Source organism: Lithobates pipiens, unplaced genomic scaffold, assembly GCF_037356315.1.
Source record: "Lithobates pipiens isolate NorthernLeopardFrog02 unplaced genomic scaffold, aLitPip1_a1.2 Scaffold_1, whole genome shotgun sequence".
NCBI lineage: Eukaryota > Metazoa > Chordata > Amphibia > Anura > Ranidae > Lithobates > Lithobates pipiens.
This window is the reverse complement of record NW_027507685.1, coordinates 20,732,417-20,752,885: the sequence shown is the minus strand read 5'-3', so window position 1 is coordinate 20,752,885 and position 20,469 is coordinate 20,732,417. Positions and strand designations below refer to the sequence as shown.

Sequence of the window (20,469 nt, the reverse complement as noted above, 5' to 3'; positions counted from 1 at the left end):
TGTAACTTAAAATGTGCAACCTGTAGAATTTTTTAAAAGTTGCCTATGGAGATTTTTAAGGGTAAAAGTTTGTCGCCATTCCACGAGCGGGCACAATTTTCAAGCGTGACATGTTGGGTATCAATTTACACGGTGTAACATTATCTTTCACAGTATAAAAAAAAATTGAGCTAACTTTACTGTTGTCTTATTTTTTAATTAAAAAAAGTGCATTTTTTTCCAAAAAAGTGCGCTTGTAAGACCGCTGCCCAAATACGGTGTGACATAAAGTATTGCAACGACCGCCATTTTATTCTCTAGGGTGTCTGAAAAAAATATATAATGTTTGGGTGTTTTAAGTAATTTTCTAGCAAAAAAAATGATTTTAATTTGTAAACAACAAGTTTGAGAAATATGGCCTGGCCCTTGAGTGGTTAATACCTTTGTACATATATTGTATATGTATATTATTTGTTTTGGGCTCTTTAAAGGAACTATTCAGTTCCCGCAGCACTATTCAGTTTATAATTTTCATTCAATATTTGGTTTTGGGTATATGTATGCTGCTGTGTTTTTTTTTTTTTTTTTTACAAGTGAATTTAGTTAATACATAATGTAGTTTGAATCTCTGATTTTGTACCTGTACCTGATTTTGAATCTCTTGAAAATTGTACACGAGCATTGTGTTGCCAGAAAAGGAAATTGTTGTTTTTTAATATTAAAATACAAAAAATATTCAAAGTATTGTTTGAGAGATACATTAATATACATATTTTACATTGCAAGACAAGACAACTTTTATAAAAATGTTTTAGTAATGTGCAAAAAAAATAAAAAATTTACTGAAGATCTTTTGTAATAAAGAAAATATACAATCTTATATGCATCTGGGCTCATTCACAACAGGCCGCATGTGTTATTGTTAAGAGGCAGTGTGATGAACTGTTACAAAGCATCACTCTGTTTCCTTATTAAAATGCCACAAAGGAGTTTATTTACTAAAGCTAAAGAGGGCAAAATTAGTCACATTTCCACATAGAAACCAATCAGCTTGTTCAATTAAGCTTTGGCAATAAAACCTGGAAGCTGATTGGTTTCTATGCAGAATTGTGACTAATATTGCCCTCTCTAGCTTTAGTAAATAAACCCCAAAATGACAATTCGTTTAAATATAAGCATGTGTTTACAAGTGTTGCACTGAATTTGTACCACATGCAGAATTATGGAAATAGGGCACATAAAAAATAATTTTGATCAACGCAGATGATCAGGCATGGTGTGGGCGAGCCACCATAGCTGAACTCCAAGCAAACAGCTAAATACACATACAAGAGCTGTTTTACTTGCCAAGGATTTGTATCTCTGTCTTTCCAGTCCTGAGATTTACACAGCACAGACCTTTGTAGCAGGGAAGGGGATATGATTTTTTTTTTGCTACAGTTTGGCATTAAAGCGGATCTTCACTGCACCTGAGCACTACAAACCTAAAACGCTATTTAATTCATGTTTAATATTGCAAGCAAGTTCCCATTCATCCCTGTCTTCATGCTTGATTTTGTTGAGAAATTACTTCAAAAAACACCCCCCTAGCATTTCTGGCCATCTTGAGTAAGGGAAAATGATCCATGTAGCATTTACTTCCTGGGATACATCTGCCCTTAGCTCAAGCATGCATGCAGAAGAGTGTGCTTTGCTGATAAAACCCCTCCTCCTCTCCTGAAGACTCCTGGGATGTATGACATCATTTGCCTAAGCAAGAAACCAGGAAGTAACTGAAGAAATGTGAAAAAAATGAAAAACTAGTAAATATGATATACTTTCCTATCTATTTACTAATGCTAACAGTGTGAGGTTTAAAAATAATTAATGTTGATTGGGTGAATGAAAGTTCCACTTTAACTTACCCCCACCTATTACTATAGAGAAGCAGTACAATGATGAGCATGTGTATTGAACACACACACCTGATTGACTTGACTTGTGCTCCTTCTCCCTCCCCTTATTTAAGCTCTGCCGAACAGACTATACAGTGGACTGGAAGTGGCTGATACCAAATCATAATTTAAAGTGGTTGTAAACCCTTACAAACCACTTTGACCTACAGGTAAGCCTAGATTAAGGCTTACCTGTAGGTACAAGGAATATTTGCCAAAACAAAGGCACCACTGTCTACGGCGCAGGCGCACTGAGCGCGCCGCTCTCAACGGCGATATGCCGCGAGTGGCGGCTCCCGTGCGCATGCGCGGGAGTGACGTCATTGCGGCTTCGTCGAATGACAGCGCTGGAGCAGCGAGACCCACCGAGAAGATGGAGGCTCCGTACACATGTGTCAGGTAAGTGACACATAATGGACAACTATGCGATGCATAGTAGTCCATTATGCTTTACCTTTGCAGTGAATCAAAGAGGAAGTAAACCCATCAGGGTTTACTTCCTCTTTAACAATGTAGTAATGATTGCAGTGCTACATTAATGTTCCTCTTTTAAATGTGCCTGGAGTTGAGCTTTAGGAACACATGATGTTGCATTGCTATATTCTATTGTATTTAGGGATATAAAAGGTAGTAAACACAAGAACAATGATGTACAGTACATGTTTCAGGTAACATAACCACTTATCCAACATTAGTTCAAACATGTTTCATGGTTAAGAAGAGTTATCAATAATGAAACTGCAGAAGGTTCACAAATTTCTAAGGCTTTCCTGAGTTAAGGAACAGAGGTGCAATATTCACAAATGCAAGGAAAAATAAGGAAAGCAAAAGATGGTAAAGAGAAGCTTGACAAATTGCCTACAAAAAGGTGGGTATCTTGTAGTTCCATGTCATTTCTAGGCTTCAATAGTAAGAAGCAAGTAGTCCCATTATCTCTCAACGTGGATAAGTGGTTATGTCCTCCTGAAACCTCTACATATTAAGATTTAGATCAGATCAGTTTCTCGCAGCCAATGCCAAGACATCCAAGAGTATGGTTTTCAAAAAACCCTGACTAGAGGGCTTATCAAGTTTCTCTGCCATCCAAGATTTTGTTTCCTTACTGGTATGGTGATGTAGTATGCCATCTTTTGCATTGACCTTTGCCTGGACTCGGTTAATATTGTGATTGTGGTCCAGTGCTGCTAGCTGAGTGCGTGCCACCATCCCACCCATGCAGTAATGTTTGTGTTTTGACCGGTACTTCATTGTGGTGTTGTGGAACACCTCTATTTCACCAGTGTGGCAAAAAGAAAGTTGCTTAAGATCTTTAATTAGCCTTTTGTTCAAAACAATGTCTTTGAAAACTCCATGTGCTGTTGATCCTACTTTTAGCCAATCTGTCCCTCGATCTTCCTCCTCCATGATCCCTGCATGGTGACATTCCTTGTATAAATCACCCATTTGCCAACAGTGTTGGTTTGCAATGTGATAAACAATGGAGGACCACTGCTCCACAAGCAAAGCAGGGTTATGTCCACATGCACTTGCTGCCCACCGCAAGTGCTTTTTAGTTGCTGTAACCCATTTTGACAATTGAGCACACCTTGCCTTGCGACTTGCTGCAGCAATTTTATTCCCGATCGATTTGGCCACATGCCATATGTCAAATTGGTGTATGAGGAAACTGTAGTGATCCTGCAATAATTTCCTGATTGACATGTGCCGATCTGTAAATACTATTTGGATACTGATGCCTTCATTAAGTAATCGATCAAGCGCAATTTTAAAAGCCTTGTGCTCTAATGCAACAGCACTACTACTGGGCTCGACTTGTTCTATCTGGAAATCGATTATTTTTTTTGAGTTGCCATCCATAAAACTGTACATGCAATAATTTGCAGAGTGACTAGGTAAATCAAACTGTCCATCACCAACAATGGCTACTGGTTGCTGACCTAAGGACGCCAAGGTATCCCTCTGATTTAGCTGCCAGTGGTGGTTGATTGTAGGGAAAACAAATAAGTCTTGATTTTTGTAATGACTTGACTTGCTTATTCCAAAAATATTTAGCAAACTGAAAAATCTTTCGAAGTTTACAAAATTAGATCCGCTACAAACTATTCCTGCAGATATCAGCAGATTGCCAACGGGTTTGCGTCCGATCATGGGCTGACTCCGCCACAGCTGAAAATGATGCCTGTTAGAGCAATAGGCAGTAACAGACATGGCTGATCCAACACGGTATTTTATTATATCGGTTATATTACCCTGGCAAAATCGATCAGCTTGACATCTGCAGCACTTCAATAGTTTGTCTAAACATGATTCAAAGACAATCAGCTTCCTTTCAGTTAAAAAATTGGTGGGAAGATATTCATTCGCTAAAAGAATGAAGGAGCTGTCCAGATCATCAGGATCAATGTACAGTTCCTTATTTCCCTGCATGTCATGAAAGACCTGTTCCTCCTCTCTGTCCGTTGGCTGGTAGCTGTCATCAAAGACAACTCTTTTTGGACTACACATCTCATCGGATTCAGATTGTGACTTTTCAGTTTCTTCCTGCTCATAGTCAGAAGGAACTGGAAAATCTATTTTTTTTATAGGATTTACAAAAAACTGTCCCATAGAACTTGTTTGAGTTTCATTCATATCAATGTTTTTAGGCTGGTGAAAAGATGGGCCTTCTGATAACCTAGGTAAGCTTACAAGATTGCATTGAATGCCAATGGACCGATGTGGGGGTCTCCTGACGACTTGAAGATTTTTATCTTTCATGCCCATTCTTTTATCAAACTGTGTGTGCTTGTGAGTTTGTCCAGGGAAATATTCAGTGGAAGTATGTATACTGCGAGTTAATTTTGCTTTATGTGGTTTTTCTGCTTTTTCATTTTTGCGGGCAAATGAAGCTGAACTGTCCACATCAGGTGTGGACCAGGTTTTGATTTCTTCTACTGCTTGCACCCCAATTAGTTCAATGCAGTTTACATACTCATAGCTTAATGGAAGAAATAGATCAGGCCCTTTACAAGGTTCTTGCAACTGTTCAGAGGGTATTGAAACAGCATTGGCCACTGCAGCTGCAGAAGGTGTTGTTGTTTGGGAAGTAGAGGCGATTTCCGGGCTATCCTCCTCTAATCTTCTTTTCTTTGCATAAGTGTGCTCTGATTCACTTTCTGCATCCAAAAACAGAGAGGGAAGGGCATCCTTTTTCAAAAAATAGCTAGATCCTCTCAGCTCATAGGAATCCTGAGTAAAATGTTTAGAGCATATTCTATAAGCTCCGGTTCTGTTAGCCAAAATCACTCCAGAAAGACTATACACCGAATCTCCTTCATGACCTATACGAAATAGCCAACGGCTGATCATTTCCTGGTCTCGAGGAAACGAATGCAGTGTATGTTCCTGCTCTTTTTTCTTGCTGCCAGACTGGCATCCCCGTACAAAGCAGGATGGCATATTAGTGTTGGATCCTGCAAGAAAAATGACCAAAAAAATGTTGATTTATTCTCGTTTTATTCCCTATTTGACTAGTTTGGCAACAAACAATAAGAAAAATAAATAAATAAATAAAAAGCCTCACTAATTTGTTTAAAGGGCCAAACAGACCAGGCATCAAAAAAGCGGCAATCTTGAACATGGAGTGGGATGAATTATTACCTGTTCATAAAGGATGATCCTCACTAAATGCTAGGGTTATCCTCACTGATGGCAAGGGTTATTCTCATTTAATGTCAGCAATATACTTGGATAATACACATGTGATGTTTTCAGTGAAAGCTGCAAAAGACAGACAAATGAGAATGGGTGGTTACAAAGGCTAAGGAAGGTTAAACCATGATTTCCTCGCCGGTGTAGTATCACATAATAAGCATTATTCGTGGAATCCCATTACAGTTTATTACCATTAAGTCTCTGTATTCATGTTTTCTATGAAGCATAGGAAAAAGTAACAGGTTAATGCATTATTTTACAAAGGTGTTCCCAGCAAAAATAGCATTGAGCCAAGTATCTTGACAAATATACCGTATTTATAGGCATATAACACGCACTTTTTCCCCCTTAAAATTGGGGGAAAGTCGTGGGTGCGTGTTATACGCCGATCCCCACTGTCTGTGAGCTGAAAATAGCAAGCGGCCGAAAAATACAGAGCGCCGCCAAAAAAGACCAAGCCGACTGCTCGGCTTCGCTCGCAGTCCCACCTCCCTGATGTTTCTGGAGCGAGCGCTGCTAAAAAAGACCGAACCGACTGTACTGTGTACTCGGCTCGGCTCCGCTCGCAGTTCCGCCCAGTCTGAGTACACAGTACAGTCGGCTCAGCCTTTTTCGGCAGCGCTCGCTCCAGAAACAGCAGGGAGGCGGGACTGCAAGCAAAGCCGAGCAGTCGGCTCGTTCTTTTTCGGCGGCGCTCTGTATTTTTTGGCGGCGCTCGGTCTGTCTCGGCAGAGGGAAATTTAAACGTGGGCAAAGCTGCAAATGGCGCTGTGCAAGCTGAAAATGACACTGGCAAGCTGCAAATGACACTGGGCAAGGCTGCAAACCGCGCTGGGCAAGGCTGCAAACCGCGCTGGGCAAGGTGCATATGACACGGATCATTCTGCAATGATGGACAAGGCTGCACATGCACACTGATAAGGCTGCATTGATGGGCATTTAAATGTAAGTTTTTTTTCCCTTAAAATTCCCTCCTAAAACTTTTTTCCTTAAAATGCCCTCCTAAACGTGGGGTGCGTGTTATACGCCAGTGCGTGTTATACGCCGATAAATACGGTAATACTGACTTCTTACATAAAACAATTGAAGGTTTTACTGTCAATTGCCATACCAATTAGGGGGTTTGCCATCCAACTTAGTGTCTATGTAACAGACAGTGACAACAAAGAAGGGCATCAGGAGAGAGATTCTTATTAGGAAAGCAGAGCACGCTCATTAATAGAAATCAAACCTGGTACTTTGAACCCTTTGTCATAGTAGTGCTAATAGGAGTCCTTCTCTTGTTTTTTTTTTTCAATACAAGAAAGAATTTTCATCTACAGTATACTTGTTCACTTTCCGGCCATATGTTCTAGAACAGTGGTTTCCAACTTGCTAGATATTGGAGACCTCGGCTATGGCCCCTGACATTAGCAAAGGGCACAGATAATATTTGGTAGATGTAATGCTACAGTAGGTTACAATGCTACAGATGCAATGGATATCTTAAATAAAAACTTAAAAACAAGTTTCCTCTAAATGGAACTTTGAATAGGGCAGATAGCTAATGAGGTGTGATACGAATATAAAAATATATAAATCTTTTAATAAAGTTATTTAAAAAGAATAAGCACATACATAATATGAAAATAGATTTAGCAATGATACTCAGGAGACTGGTAAACATGTAATACAGTAAAAAAATGTACAAAACAATAACCACACAAGATATCTGTTGAGCGAAGGGTGAGTACAACAGAAGTGTCCAAGCGTTTCAATATTTGCAATGGTTGCTTTCTCTTCATCAGAGGTATGTGCAATTTATCACAGAACATAAAAACGTCTGCAAATAGATAAACAAAAATGCATTACATATAGATATGTGTACAGTGGAAATGCAACTTAAAAATAATCAAGCATATCATCACATCTCATCTTATATATCATTGCTTAAAAACTGATCGTACAAACTGCATGGTCGTGAAAATTATCCTGTATCCAGATTATTTAACTTGTGCTGTGGCTGTTTGCCCAAATGGCCATAGGCTCAATGAGATAGATCTATGTGATGATATGCTTGATTATTTTGAAGTTGCATTTCCACTGTACACATATCTATATGTAATGCAGTTTTGTTTATCTATTTGCAGACATTTTTACGTTCTGCGATAAATATCAGGGTGCTACATCAACACTGCCTGGTGACTTGTACTTACAGGTAAGCCTATAATAAAGCTTACCTGTAGGTACAAGGAATATCCCCTAAACATGCACCGTTTAGGAGATGTTCACTATTTCTGCAGCTGATGACGTCACTGGTGCATGCGCACTGCACTCTGAAGGGATGGCATACCAAGTATGCCGTGCCACAATTGTGGCTCCTGTGCACATGCATCAGAGTGATATCATCTTGGCTCAGCCATTCAAATGGCCATAGTCCACAAACCTGGAAAAAAGACCAGGTGAAGATGGAAGCCCTGTCAGCAGTGATGGCGCACTACTGGAGGGCTTCATTTTAAGGTAAGTCTTTCATAATGTGTGATGCATACTAGCACATAATATCCAGTAGTCCATTATGTGTCAGGTAAGTGACACATAATGGACTATGCGATGCATTGTAGTCCATTATGCTTTACCTTTGCAGGGAATCAAAGAGGAAGTAAACCCATCAGGGTTTACTTCCTCTTTAACTTGCAGGAGAAAGTTTTTTTTCTTCAGACTTTATTACTGCTTTAAGTGGCTACAGAACATATTATTATAGTCCATCTTAGGAGTGCACAGAGTAGGGTGGCTACATTCCCTAGGTGTGACCCATTGTAGGCCAAACATAGCCACCCTCATAATCTAAGTTTTACATTTTCTATCTGGAAAAGACTCAACGATGCCTCAGCAAGCACAGCAGACACTCTGTCGCTCAAAGTTCAGATGGATAAGTGTTAGTCACATCTGTTTTTCCACACGTATAAAGATGCAGCAAAAAACCTGAAGAAGAGGGAGTCTTTGTTCCCTGAAACGCATTGGTTTGTCATACTTGTTGCACTTTCTAATAAATGCCTTCAAAGTCACTTCCATCTTGCATTTACTGGACACCAGGCGCTCCTTTCTACCTACTCTTCCAAGTCAACATATGGATACCACCATAAGGCCATACCCAGGGGTAGCAGAATAGGCCCCACAAAGGCCCACCTGTCCCCTACTTCCAAGTTGGGCACAAATCATTGGAAGTAAAGTCATCTGTCTCACCCTTTTTCATCACCCACAACCAGTGACTGTTTAAGTCAGTACAGTGTGGTCTCCAACCCTAATGGGCTATTTTCTATTTGGGAATGTGCTGGTCAACACTGCTATTACCAGACACTAAGACGCAATCCGAATAATGTATAGAACATGATATACCATATTAACTTGAGTATAAGCCAAGTTTTTCAGCACATTTTTTATGCTGACCCCCCCCCCCCCCCCCACGCCTCAGCTTATACTCGAGTGAGGGTCCCACTTAAGAAAAAAAAAGTCCTGAAAATAGAGCCAAAAAGGGGCGGGACCATCCCGCTAGGTGCCGCACATATATCATCCCAGCGCGCCCCTGTCAGTTTCCCCTCCCTCCTGCTCTTCTCACAAGTGTCATGTGCAGGCTCCCCAGTGACTGGTAGCGTGATCTCATACTGTGTGTCAGAGATCTGATTTGCCGTGCAGCCACTGCAGCGATGTCCCGCCTCTTTTGATAGATGGCACACTGATCCAATGCTAGGAATCATTGTGCCATGTGTCATAGAATGAGGAACATCGTTACAGCGGCTGCACTGCGATTCAGATCCAGCTCTGACACGCAGCGTGACATCGCATTACCGGGCACTGGCTGGCTGTACCTGATGGGCACTGGTAGGCTGTACATGATGGGCACTGGCAGGTTGTACATGATGGGCACTGGTAGAATGTATATTATTAGCGCTAACACAGGCTGCTCTATGCAAACAGTCATGTAATCACATCTATATTATCAACCTGCGTTAGGCCTCAAACTATACAAGCTTTTGTTTTAATCTTTTAGAAATGGATCCCAATACTTCTAATCTTGGACCAAAACAGAAACGCAGGTCATACTAAGCTGGTTTCAAACTTAAGGTTGTGTCAAGAGCTGAAAAAAGCAATAACAGTAGCTGCTGCATTTCCCACCCTAGGCTTATACTCGAGTCAATACGTTTTCCCAGTTTTTTATGGTAAAATTAAGTGCCTCTGCCTATACTCGAGTATATATATATATATATATATTTTTTGACTTAGTGACACTTTAACTGCTGGTCAAGTAAATGAGCAGCTTGATAAAAGGTGCATACAGCACACCCATTACTGTGAGTGATGAGAAGTATGTACATACTGGCTCTTGCTTTGCTGCTCAGCGGGAGGAAAAAGGCCTTGGCGGCAGTGGTTGGCCCTGCAAAAAAACACAAGAAAGGTCAATGGTTTATCTGCATAGCAACTGCACATTCACTTCTATGGTGGACAGCTTGGCCCACCAACTTCTACGGCGGACAGCTTGGCCCACCAACTTCTACGGCGGACAGCTTGGCCCACCGACTTCTACGGCGGACAGCTTGGCCCACCGACTTCTACGGCGGACAGCTTGGCCCACCGACTTCTACGGCGGACAGCTTGGCCCACTGACTTCTACGGCGGACAGCTTGGCCCACTGACTTCTACGACGGACAGCTTGGCCCACTGACTTCTACGACGGACAGCTTGGCCCACTGACTTCTACGGCGGTCAGCTTGGCCCACTGACTTCTACGGCGGTCAGCTTGGCCCACTGACTTCTACGGCGGTCAGCTTGGCCCACTGACTTCTACGGCGGACAGCTTGGCCCACTGACTTCTACGGCGGACAGCTTGGCCCACTGACTTCTACGGCGGACAGCTTGGCCCACTGACTTCTACGGCGGACAGCTTGGCCCACTGACTTCTACGGCGAACAGTTTGGACTGCCAAGTCAGGACATGGGCTGAACCTTCAGAATTCTGTTCTAATAACAGATCAGTCCTGTGGGATGTGGGATCATTCACATGGACAGAAAACACACTGCGTTTAGATGGGCATTGTTCTGTGTATAGTCATCAATGAGCCCATACACAGAGCTGCATGTGACTGAAAAAACATTGGATACCTGTGTGTCCAGCGCCATACATATTTACAGATTTTATGCATGTATGCATGGTTGCTCTTAGGAATTATGGGGCCCCATACAGCTTACCTGACAGGGTCCCATTTCCCCATCCAAAAGTGACTGAGGACTAGGGATGAGCTTAGGCGTGTTCGGATGGAACACGTGCAGAGCCTGCCAGGAAGTCGGCACTGCGCTGTGCTAATCACAAGCAGTGAGACATTGCCCCGATGTGTGGCTGCAGAGATCAGGCAATGTCTCACTGCCTGTGATTAGTGCTGCAAACATGCCTGAGCTCATCCCTACTGAGGACAAAGATTTATCACCCCCCTTTCTCTGTGGCCCCAGCTGCACAGATGAGTTAATAGAAAGCGATCCGATGCTTCCTGCTCATTCACAAATGGAAGCAGAGTAAACTGTTTATTATGCCTCAGTGATGGATGGACACAGGAGTGATTAGTATGATGACTCACTGTGTTCATTCAAGAAAGGAAGGGGCCAGTAAATCACATATTTACTGGTCCCTTCACCACACTCCATCTTGAAATATCCCTGTGTGTCCACAACAGCTGCTGGCAGGAGAGGAGGGGAGGGCAGCTGGCAAAACTGTGGGGGGGCAGGGGCACACATGGGTGCCCGGACAGCAGATGGGATTGGCTACATCCATTAGGGATGAGCTCCGGTTTGTTCGCACGATTCCCCGTGCAGAGGCTGCCAGGAAGTTGGCGCTGCACTAATCACAGGCAGTGAGACATTTCCTGATCTCTGCAACCACACATCGGGGCAATGTCTCACTGCCTGTGATCAGCGCAGTGCCGACTTCCTGGCGGGCTCTGCACGTGGAATGTACGAACGCATCGGAGCTCATTCTTAGCATCCGTGTACAGAAACGTGCCTGAAATGCACATAGAAGTGTAGACCTTCATTTGAAGATTTGTACCCATCAAAACAGGAGTAATTCAGATGAATGTTTTACAACTGCCGTCCTCGAGTTCCTCCAACAGGCCATGTTTTCAGGCTCTCCATGATTTTGCACAGGAGATTTGAGGAGTTCATTGCCTTAGTAATTAGCACAGCCGTCCTGAACACATGTCCTGTTGGGGGTACTTGAGGACTGGAGTTGAGAATAGATGATGAGCAGGAAGCTGTATTCCATGCAGACAATGTGTGAATGGGGCCTACATATTATGGAGGGAGGTGCACGGTTCATAGGGGATTCTTATCATATGGTGGGGGGTGTATTATAGAGGGGGGCACTCCCGGAACACACTGACCCCACACAGTCACCGTATGAAGGGCGCCGGTTGGGAGAGTCTCCGGACTTCCGTCGCCTAGCAACTCCCTCCTTCCCCCACGTCACCGCTAACCTTCCTCACCCTTCCCCTCCCCCTTCTTACCTCCTTGGTATGCGCGCGCAACAAAAAAATGAGAAATTCCGCTCCAAGTCCCAAATTCCATCCCCCCCCGGCCCGGCCAATCAGAGGCTTCGCCCCGCCCTTCACACCGCCTGCACCCTATAAAACCGGCCATTTCAGCGGCATACTTCCCAGCCCTCGGAAGCTTAGTGCTGCAGTAAGAGCCACTCTCCTAGAACACCGGCCGCCATCATGACCGACGCAGCAATCTCCTTCGCCAAGGACTTCTTGGCCGGCGGCGTGGCCGCTGCTATCTCCAAGACCGCTGTAGCGCCCATTGAACGAGTCAAGCTTTTGCTTCAAGTAAGGAAATGCGGGGGGGTGGGAACTTTAATTTCTCGCCGGCTGGGCCTGACTACTAGAGTTATTGCCGGTCCGGTCAGAGAGCCGGTAAAGGAGGGGGAGGGGTGTAATGCGGGAGGCCATTGATTGCAGTGTAATACGGGGCAGGCCCCGGTAATCCGCAGTGTCCTTGTCCCGATCACCGCCCCGGATTGGGGGGGAGGGGGTCACATGCTTATCACCAATTCTATCATTTATTGTAAAGCGTGAGATCGGCGGATTCCGCCTCATCCCGGCCAAGGTCGCAGCAAGGAGACGGCCCTGTCCGGATCGCAGGCCCCATAGAGCATTGGATGGGATTATACATGTGATTACTATGGCTTGGCCCGCCCGGTGCTGACACCCCGGTGGCCTCTGTGATCGGATACCTGTGCGGAGATCCCGGGGCCTCCCCTGATCTTTGTCCTTCCAGATGGCCGGCCGGTGGTTTAATGATTTCCCGGGATTCTACCCGCCGCTCCGCCCCTCCCTGCACCACGTGTCCCCTGCCGGTACAATGAATGGGGCGCTGGGCGGGGCCCTGACCCGGAAACTCGTGTCCTTCCACCGCCTCCATTGTGTCATCGCTGCCGCCTTTCTTCCCCGGGGGGCGGGAGTGGGCGATAATGGCCTCCTTCATACCATTGTTCTGTATTGGGGTCCAGATATGGCCGTGGTGGGCACACTACCAGGCAGATAGTGGCATCTGGGTGCTGCATTTCTGGCACAGTTTAGGCATGCTCCCATTGACCTCTATTAGATCCGGGGTTTTCATTAAGGGCATCAAAGATGCAGCAAGCAGGACTCTGCAATTTCATAAAAATGGAGATCGATGGGAGCGTATCGAACAATGCAGCGCATGTTAGACGGGGTTAAAAACGGGCATACAGAATTTAATTATTTTTTTTATTTAAAAACGTGTTGTGGATGCTTAACCCCCCTTAATAATTATACATGATTTATATAGTGCCAACAGTTTACGCAGCGCTTTGCAATGTATAGGGGTGTACAGTTCAGTACAAAGGATACAGCAGTGTATTCCTAATGCACATCACTGCAGCAGCTGATCAAATGTTGGTTTTCCAGCAGGAGCTGATCTAATGACCAGCTTTTAGGACAGGATTGCACATGGATGGAAATGGGGCTGAGTTACTGAACAGCCACATTTTGATGTGTATACCCAACTTAAAGCGGAGCTCCACCCCAGACGGGTAAATGCAGCTCACCTGCCTCCTTGCCACTCGTTTGGCAAGGCCTACTGCAGGTTTCCCTTGCAAGCAGCAGCATCTGAGAGCTGCTGGAAAAATTGCCTGGGTTGCTGGACAGTTATTTGTCCTAATATTAAATGGGTTGGAAAGTCAGTTTTTTCACCTTTATGCATTAAAGTGAAAAACCAGAGGCTCCTCCCCGCATCAAATAACACCCCAGGACAGCAATGGCTAACCTTAGAACTACATTTCCCATCATGCTCACTTACACTGTGGCGTGCAGGAGCATTCTGGGAAATGAAGTGCCAAAGTTCGCCATGACTGCCCTAGGAGAAGCACAATCCGATTCCAGCATTTGCGTCCAGACATGAATGTCAGACTCTGCCCCTGCATCATTGGATTTGATTGAAAGCAGCGGGAGCCAATGGCTGCACTGCATCAATCTATCCAATCAAGAACTGGGACAGCGTGTCCTTGCAGAGGAGATGAAGGGGCTTGGGTAAGTAAAATTGCATAGGATGAGTGGAAAGGCCTCAACCTTGTGCAGATCAGTCCCGCTCATTTAATGGGTCACATTCCCGCCCACTGAATATGATGAGATAACTGCAGTTGCTGCAGAGGACTGCAGCATTTCTACAACCCATTCCAGCTGTCTTTGTGGCTTAAGTAGAGTTGTAAAAATATGGCTAAATGCCATGTTTACTGTCCCCTGACTGAAAGGGTAAACAAGTCCTTCAAACAGCAGGCAGGTTAATGCAACTTTAGCCATTCAAGTCTTGTTCTTGCCTGTCCATGGAGGTTCTAGTGCTGTACAGCTGCTGGTCAGATTCTGATTTGCACTGCATGCTCCATACAATCCTACGCAGAGCTTGTATTTGGCCTGAGTGAGAATAGATTGTAGAATGCATGCTCAGGCCTGATGGAGAATGATTAGCAGCTGGGGAGCACCATGGAGGCCACAAATCATTCCTTGGATTGAAGACTGGGAAGGTTACATTTGTGACATCACGTTGCCTGGTCTGTCATTACATTGGATTAAAGGGTTATTAAAGGTGTTTTTTTTTCCCCTTAAAAATGCCTTGCTTATCTACTCTGTGCAGTGGTTTTGCACAGAGAAGATGCAATCTTCTCTAGTGCCCCTACAGTAAGCAGCCACCGCTGTCTATTTAGAACAGCCCAGGTGGCTTGGCCCTGCTCTCCCCTCATTGGGTCACTGGTTTTGATTGACAGTAGTTGGAGCCGATGGCTCCTGTTGTGGTCTCAGCCAGTGAGGGAGAGGTGCTCATTGCTGTATTGATATGGGGCTTGGGTAAGAGTGGAGAGGGGTGCTGCATACAGAAGGTTTATTTTTTTACTAAATGCATGAAAGTAAAACGCCTTGAGTCTTTATAACCACTTTAAGGCAGCCATTTATATGGGCTACCTAATGCATTATGATTTTTTTGAAGCACAACACACACGTGTGCAGGGAAGGAGTTTTGGGGGTGCTATTTTTTATTTTTTTCTTAAGTTCTTGGTTATGTCTAGGATGTGAGCTTTTCCTATAGTAATGTATGTCACTGACTTGTGTCCTTATCTTTTCCAGGTCCAACATGCAAGCAAACAAATCACAGCCGACAAGCAATACAAAGGAATCATGGACTGCGTTGTCCGTATCCCCAAAGAACAAGGTTTCCTGTCTTTTTGGCGTGGTAACCTCGCCAATGTGATCAGGTATTTCCCAACCCAGGCCCTCAACTTTGCCTTCAAAGACAAGTACAAGAAGATCTTCCTTGATAATGTTGACAAGAGGACCCAGTTCTGGCGTTACTTTGCTGGAAACCTGGCATCTGGTGGAGCTGCTGGAGCCACCTCCTTGTGCTTCGTCTACCCACTTGACTTTGCTCGAACCCGTCTAGCTGCTGATGTTGGAAAGGCTGGCGCTGGCAGAGAATTCAAGGGTCTTGGTGATTGCCTTGCCAAGATTTACAAATCCGATGGGCTTAAAGGTCTCTACCAAGGTTTCAATGTGTCTGTCCAAGGAATCATCATTTACAGAGCTGCTTATTTTGGAATCTACGACACAGCTAAAGGTGTGTGAACTTGTAAATTGCTGTTTTGCCAAGTGTTTCTAAAAAGTTGTGAGCTTGTAACATAACCATATATTTTTACAGGTATGCTTCCAGATCCCAAGAACACACACATATTTATCAGCTGGATGATTGCTCAGACAGTAACAGCAGTGGCAGGCTTTGCCTCTTACCCATTTGACACAGTCCGTCGTCGTATGATGATGCAGTCTGGAAGAAAAGGAGGTAAGCTATGACTCTATTCCAAAAAAGCATCTATATGTAAAATGGTCATCCTGTGGCATAGTAGACCTGCAATGTAGTAACCAACTAAAATTCCGAGCTAATGCATTGTTGATGCAAGGAACTTGCGTGGTTTACAAGCTCAGTGAACATATATAGTCTTGTCTTGCAAAGTTGTTGACTGTTGAATTAAACAAACTTTTTTTTTTTTTTTTTTTGCAGCTGAGATCATGTACAGTGGCACAATTGACTGCTGGAAGAAGATAGCAAAAGATGAAGGTGGCAGGGCTTTCTTCAAGGGTGCCTGGTCCAACGTGCTCAGAGGAATGGGCGGTGCTTTTGTCTTGGTCTTGTACGATGAGCTCAAGAAAGTCATCTAAGTTTATCCTTGTTCAGATGTCTGACCTGGCATGCTGTATTATGTAACATACCCTGAATGTTCTGGACTTTCTTTTTTTTGTTTTTGTCAAGCACACCTTTATTTATAAAATGTAACTGGTAATTTTACTGGTTGATATTTGGGGAAACAAGTTTATTCCATTTCACCAGCTTTCCACATTAACATAAATCATTCCCTTTATACCCACTTAACTATCAGTGGGGCCTGCATTTGTAGTGCACATCTGATAGGTGGGCTTACCTGATGGGACTCAATTCAACGTTCTTTATTTTTTATTTCAGTCATGTTTTTAAATAACCTAGGTTGGAGGAAATAAAAAATATGGATCTATCTGCTTTGTGTTTTTTAATGGCTGTGAATAGCGGAGTTCTGTTCTTCGCTGGTGTGCCTAAAAGGGTGGTTGTCCATAATGATAAAATGCCCCCACTGCATGCTTGTCTACATTTGAGATTTGGCTGACTTCAAAATTGTACAGCTGGGGTAAATTTTAGAGCAGTTGGGAACTGATATGAACATGAGCAGTTTGGGGGGGGAGAGAAACAACTTGCCCCATAAGTGCTGCAACTAGGGAGGTTGTTGGCAAAAGGTGTATTGGTGCTAAAATGAAGTCTTCTCCAGCTTTGGTATTTTACTATGCCTGCTCAGATGTATGTTCGGCTATATAGAAGACTACAATTTAGAACTGCCTTACAGGAACCTTTTTATAATTGAGCTGGGGTTGCAGTATTTGGGAACTAGGTATGTTGGTCTGTAAGTTAAATAGTGAAGAGTTAGAATGACCACCTTGGGAATCGCATGCATTGGTTAAGGCCTGTTTCCTACTCTTTATCTTGCCACAGATTTTAAGTTTGAAACTGTTTAGCTTCCATAAGTTTTCTGTTTCATAAAGAAAAAGCATGCTGTCAGTTTCAAATTCCTAATGGATGTGGCTTATATAAAAGGTGTTGGTGGAGAATAGATGCCAGCCAAAATGTAGATTTTTTTTTTTTTTTTAAAGGGGAGGGGGGATGGGGGCTAGATGGTTACATAGTTGGTAAGGTTTAATAAAGTCACCAAGTGCAACCTGAGTGTGGGTGCGTCCACAATTGTCCCTATCCCTGCACAACTGTCAATTTACCCAGTGCACCACAATCAAAGGTCCCCCAACTCTCATTTGTATACTAGGGCCAATTAACCTACCAGCATGTCTTTTGAGTGTGGGAGGAAACCCGCACAGGGAGATACAAATTCCAGGCAGGTAGTGTCATGGTTGGCATTTGAACCAGCGACCTTTTTACTGCTAGGCGAGAGTGACCCAATACACCACTGTGCTGCCAATATTTTCAGGCTACATTTACACTTGTGATCTAGGTGTATGACTTGTAGTGGCAGAAGTCTTGATTCCTGCTGTGGCTGTGTAGCCGCTATTCCTATTCACTAACTGGTTAACAGCAGCTGAAATTCTCTGCAAAGTCAGCAGTTACCTCCAGAGATTGCTGTTGAATGTACTGTGTCCAGCAGTGATCACAGCAAGTAATGGCTGTGCAGACAGTGAACACAGCAGCCCCTCAGAACCACAGCAGGAATTGGTGCATTTCTTATGCTACGCTTTGCACTGGCCTAAGCTGTTGTAGCCGAAACCCTTCATAACCTGTCCTGGTACCTACCCAGTCAGAAGGATTCTGCCTAAATATAAACCCAGTCTTGCTCCTTTTCCATTCATAAGATTGTATGTTAACTCTCTCCTAGAAGCCAGCAGTGTTTGTGCAGAAATATGTCTGACTTGTGTAATAGTGCCTGAAGCCCGGTACACTATTTAGTTTTCATTGAATGGGGGGGGGGAGAGAGACTGTCTTGTCTGGTCAGAGCTGCTGTACAAATTATCTGATACAGTGATCCCCCCCAGCTGTTTTCTGACGGGGGTGGCAGAATGTTGTGTTAAGACCCCTTTCACACTGAGCCACCCTGGGCGTTGGCAGTAAAGCAGCACAGTTTTAACCACCAGCTAATGGCTGAAAAGGGGTTAAATCCACTGGTAAAACACTGCGGTGGTATGGTGGCGCTGCCCCACAGTTTTCAATGGGCAGGAGTGGTGTAGTCACTGCTGCAAAGAAGCTGCTGGCAGGACTTTTTATGATGCCCTTCCAGCGCAGCACCCCAGTGTGAAAGCACTCTGACTTTCACAATGGGTTTGCCACGGAGGCTTTTTTTCAGGGTTTTTTTTTTTTTTTTTGTGTGAAAGGGGTCTTGGTGCTCTGCCATTGGCTGAGAGTGCTGATTGGGAGCTGGTTTTCCAGCATGTTTGTTGGACAACATGGGCCAAGTGTCCAATATTTGTCTTTTGTCGGATGGGATCATAAATCTTTGTAAGCCAAATGTATAACCCCTTCAATATATTTTAAGATTTGACCAAGGTTATGCTTTAGGGCCTCTTTTTAAATACTACATGGGGCCTGTGATGGCAAATTTTACAAGTATGGACTGCTTTCTGGAGGCACTTGCCCTACCTTATTGCTGCTGGGAGTGAAATGGGCTATTTCATGTAAAGGTTTTCATTAAATGGCTTCTTACAGCAGTACATACCATTTTGAGTCGGTGGTATTCAAAATGTTAAAAGGACAGTGGCAGCTAACTTTAGTTCAGTTTGCTGGCAAATGGTACACTAGCTGTAAGTGTGCTTTCCAGCAAAATGACTATATCCATAACAATGTTCTTACAATATATATTAACACTGTATGCACCTTAAAGCGGGGTTCCAACCTAAAGTGGAACTTCCGCTCATTGGAACCCCCCCGCTCATTGGACCCCCCCTTCTGGTGTCACATTTGGCACCTTTCAAGGGGGAGGGGGGTACAGATGCCTGTCTATGACAGGTATTTGCACCCACTTCCAGGCATAGACTCCCACAGGAGTCTACGCCGTTTCCTGTCCCACTACGCTGTCTGCTGGGACACACATGGGTCCCAAAGACAGCGCACACCATTCCTAGTGTGCTGCACAACTCGCACATGTGCAGTAGGGAACCGGGAAGTGAAGCCGCAATGCTTCACTGCCTGATTCCCTCATCTAGAATGGTGGCAGCAGCAGCTGAGACCCGATCGGTCTCGGCTGCTGACATCACTGGGACAGGTGAGTGTCCATTTAAGTCAGCAGTTGTAGTATTTATAGCTGCTGGCTTTTAATATTTTTTTTTTTGTAGGTGGAATCCCTCTTTAAGGTTCAAACCATTTATTCCCTCGTTACATTAGGACAAATCGGATGCCACATTTAAGTGACAGTAAAGGGCTGGAAAATAAATGGGCTCTAGGTGCAAATCCTGGAATATGCACGCTGTTTCTGACACCCAGTTCTATGCCAGCAGTCTATTACACATTGCAGTTATCCAGTGTGCAGATAAACATTATGTAAGGTATTTGCAGTTATCTCAAGGGTCAAATCCACTTCCAGGATGTTATTCATAGCTATGATGGCGATAACAAGCAGTCTGTCCATCTCTGATTTCTAACAAGGTCTTAGTGTCTGGCAGTAAAGCTGAGCCAGTGATAAATGCCAAGCATGCTTGACATACAAGACTATTACACTCCCCTACAGGCAGGCATGTCCGTCAAAGTATGGACTTGTTGCACTTATAATTTGAGAAACTGGCTAGAAAAACCTGAAGAACCCGTTCACACTGAGGCAGCGCGACTGCCTCAGGCGACCGGGATCTGACTTTAGCGGGGGCTTGCGAAATGACTTCTGTATAGAAGTCAATGCAAGTCGCTCCAAAAGTCGTACAGGAACCTTTTTCTAAGTCGGAGCGACTTGAGTCACTCCGATTAGAACGGTTCCATTGCACAGAGCGGGACGCGACCTGTCAGGTGGCTAAGTCGCCTGATGGGTCGCCCCTGTGTGAAGCGGCTCCAAGTGTTGACTAATCACAGATCCTTGATTTTTACATCCAGAGAACAATGTAAGAAAATGTTATACCGTAATGCCCCAAAAGGAGATCCAGGTGGCAATATAAATCTGGAAGAGGTCCTAACCCATTCCATACTATAAAATGATTTAAAGAAAAGTCTGTCATTGGAAGCTTTCTTTTCTATGACATCTTTTTACCCTGTAGCAAGCTGAACTA

The 20,469-nt window shown here is 44.0% G+C and overlaps 2 protein-coding genes across 4 annotated transcripts; one reads left to right on the top strand and one right to left on the bottom strand.

Moving 5' to 3' along the window:
• Window positions 1–660: 660 nt before the first annotated feature.
• On the bottom strand, window positions 661–13,000 carry LOC143983686 (uncharacterized). 3 transcript variants are annotated; one of them, XM_077483719.1, is made up of 4 exons: window positions 12,864–13,000; window positions 9,961–10,017; window positions 5,553–5,672; window positions 661–5,365 (listed from the first exon to the last, which is right to left on the bottom strand). In XM_077483719.1, exon 4 carries the CDS (start codon window positions 5,349–5,351, stop codon window positions 2,910–2,912), a length of 2,442 nt encoding a protein of 813 aa, XP_077339845.1. In that variant the 5' UTR covers window positions 5,352–5,365; window positions 5,553–5,672; window positions 9,961–10,017; window positions 12,864–13,000; the 3' UTR covers window positions 661–2,909. The 3 variants fall into 3 exon arrangements, with proteins under 3 accessions (XP_077339845.1, XP_077339927.1, XP_077339998.1); XM_077483801.1 differs by lacking the exon at window positions 12,864–13,000 and adding an exon at window positions 12,013–12,116; XM_077483872.1 differs by lacking the exon at window positions 9,961–10,017 and having other exon boundaries at window positions 12,864–12,972.
• SLC25A5 (solute carrier family 25 member 5) lies at window positions 12,263–16,708 on the top strand. The gene is made up of 4 exons (XM_077483992.1): window positions 12,263–12,456; window positions 15,268–15,754; window positions 15,836–15,976; window positions 16,196–16,708. The coding sequence occupies exons 1-4, from the start codon at window positions 12,346–12,348 to the stop codon at window positions 16,351–16,353; spliced, it is 897 nt and encodes a 298-aa protein (XP_077340118.1). The 5' UTR covers window positions 12,263–12,345; the 3' UTR covers window positions 16,354–16,708.
• The last annotated feature ends 3,761 nt before the right edge of the window (window positions 16,709–20,469 follow it).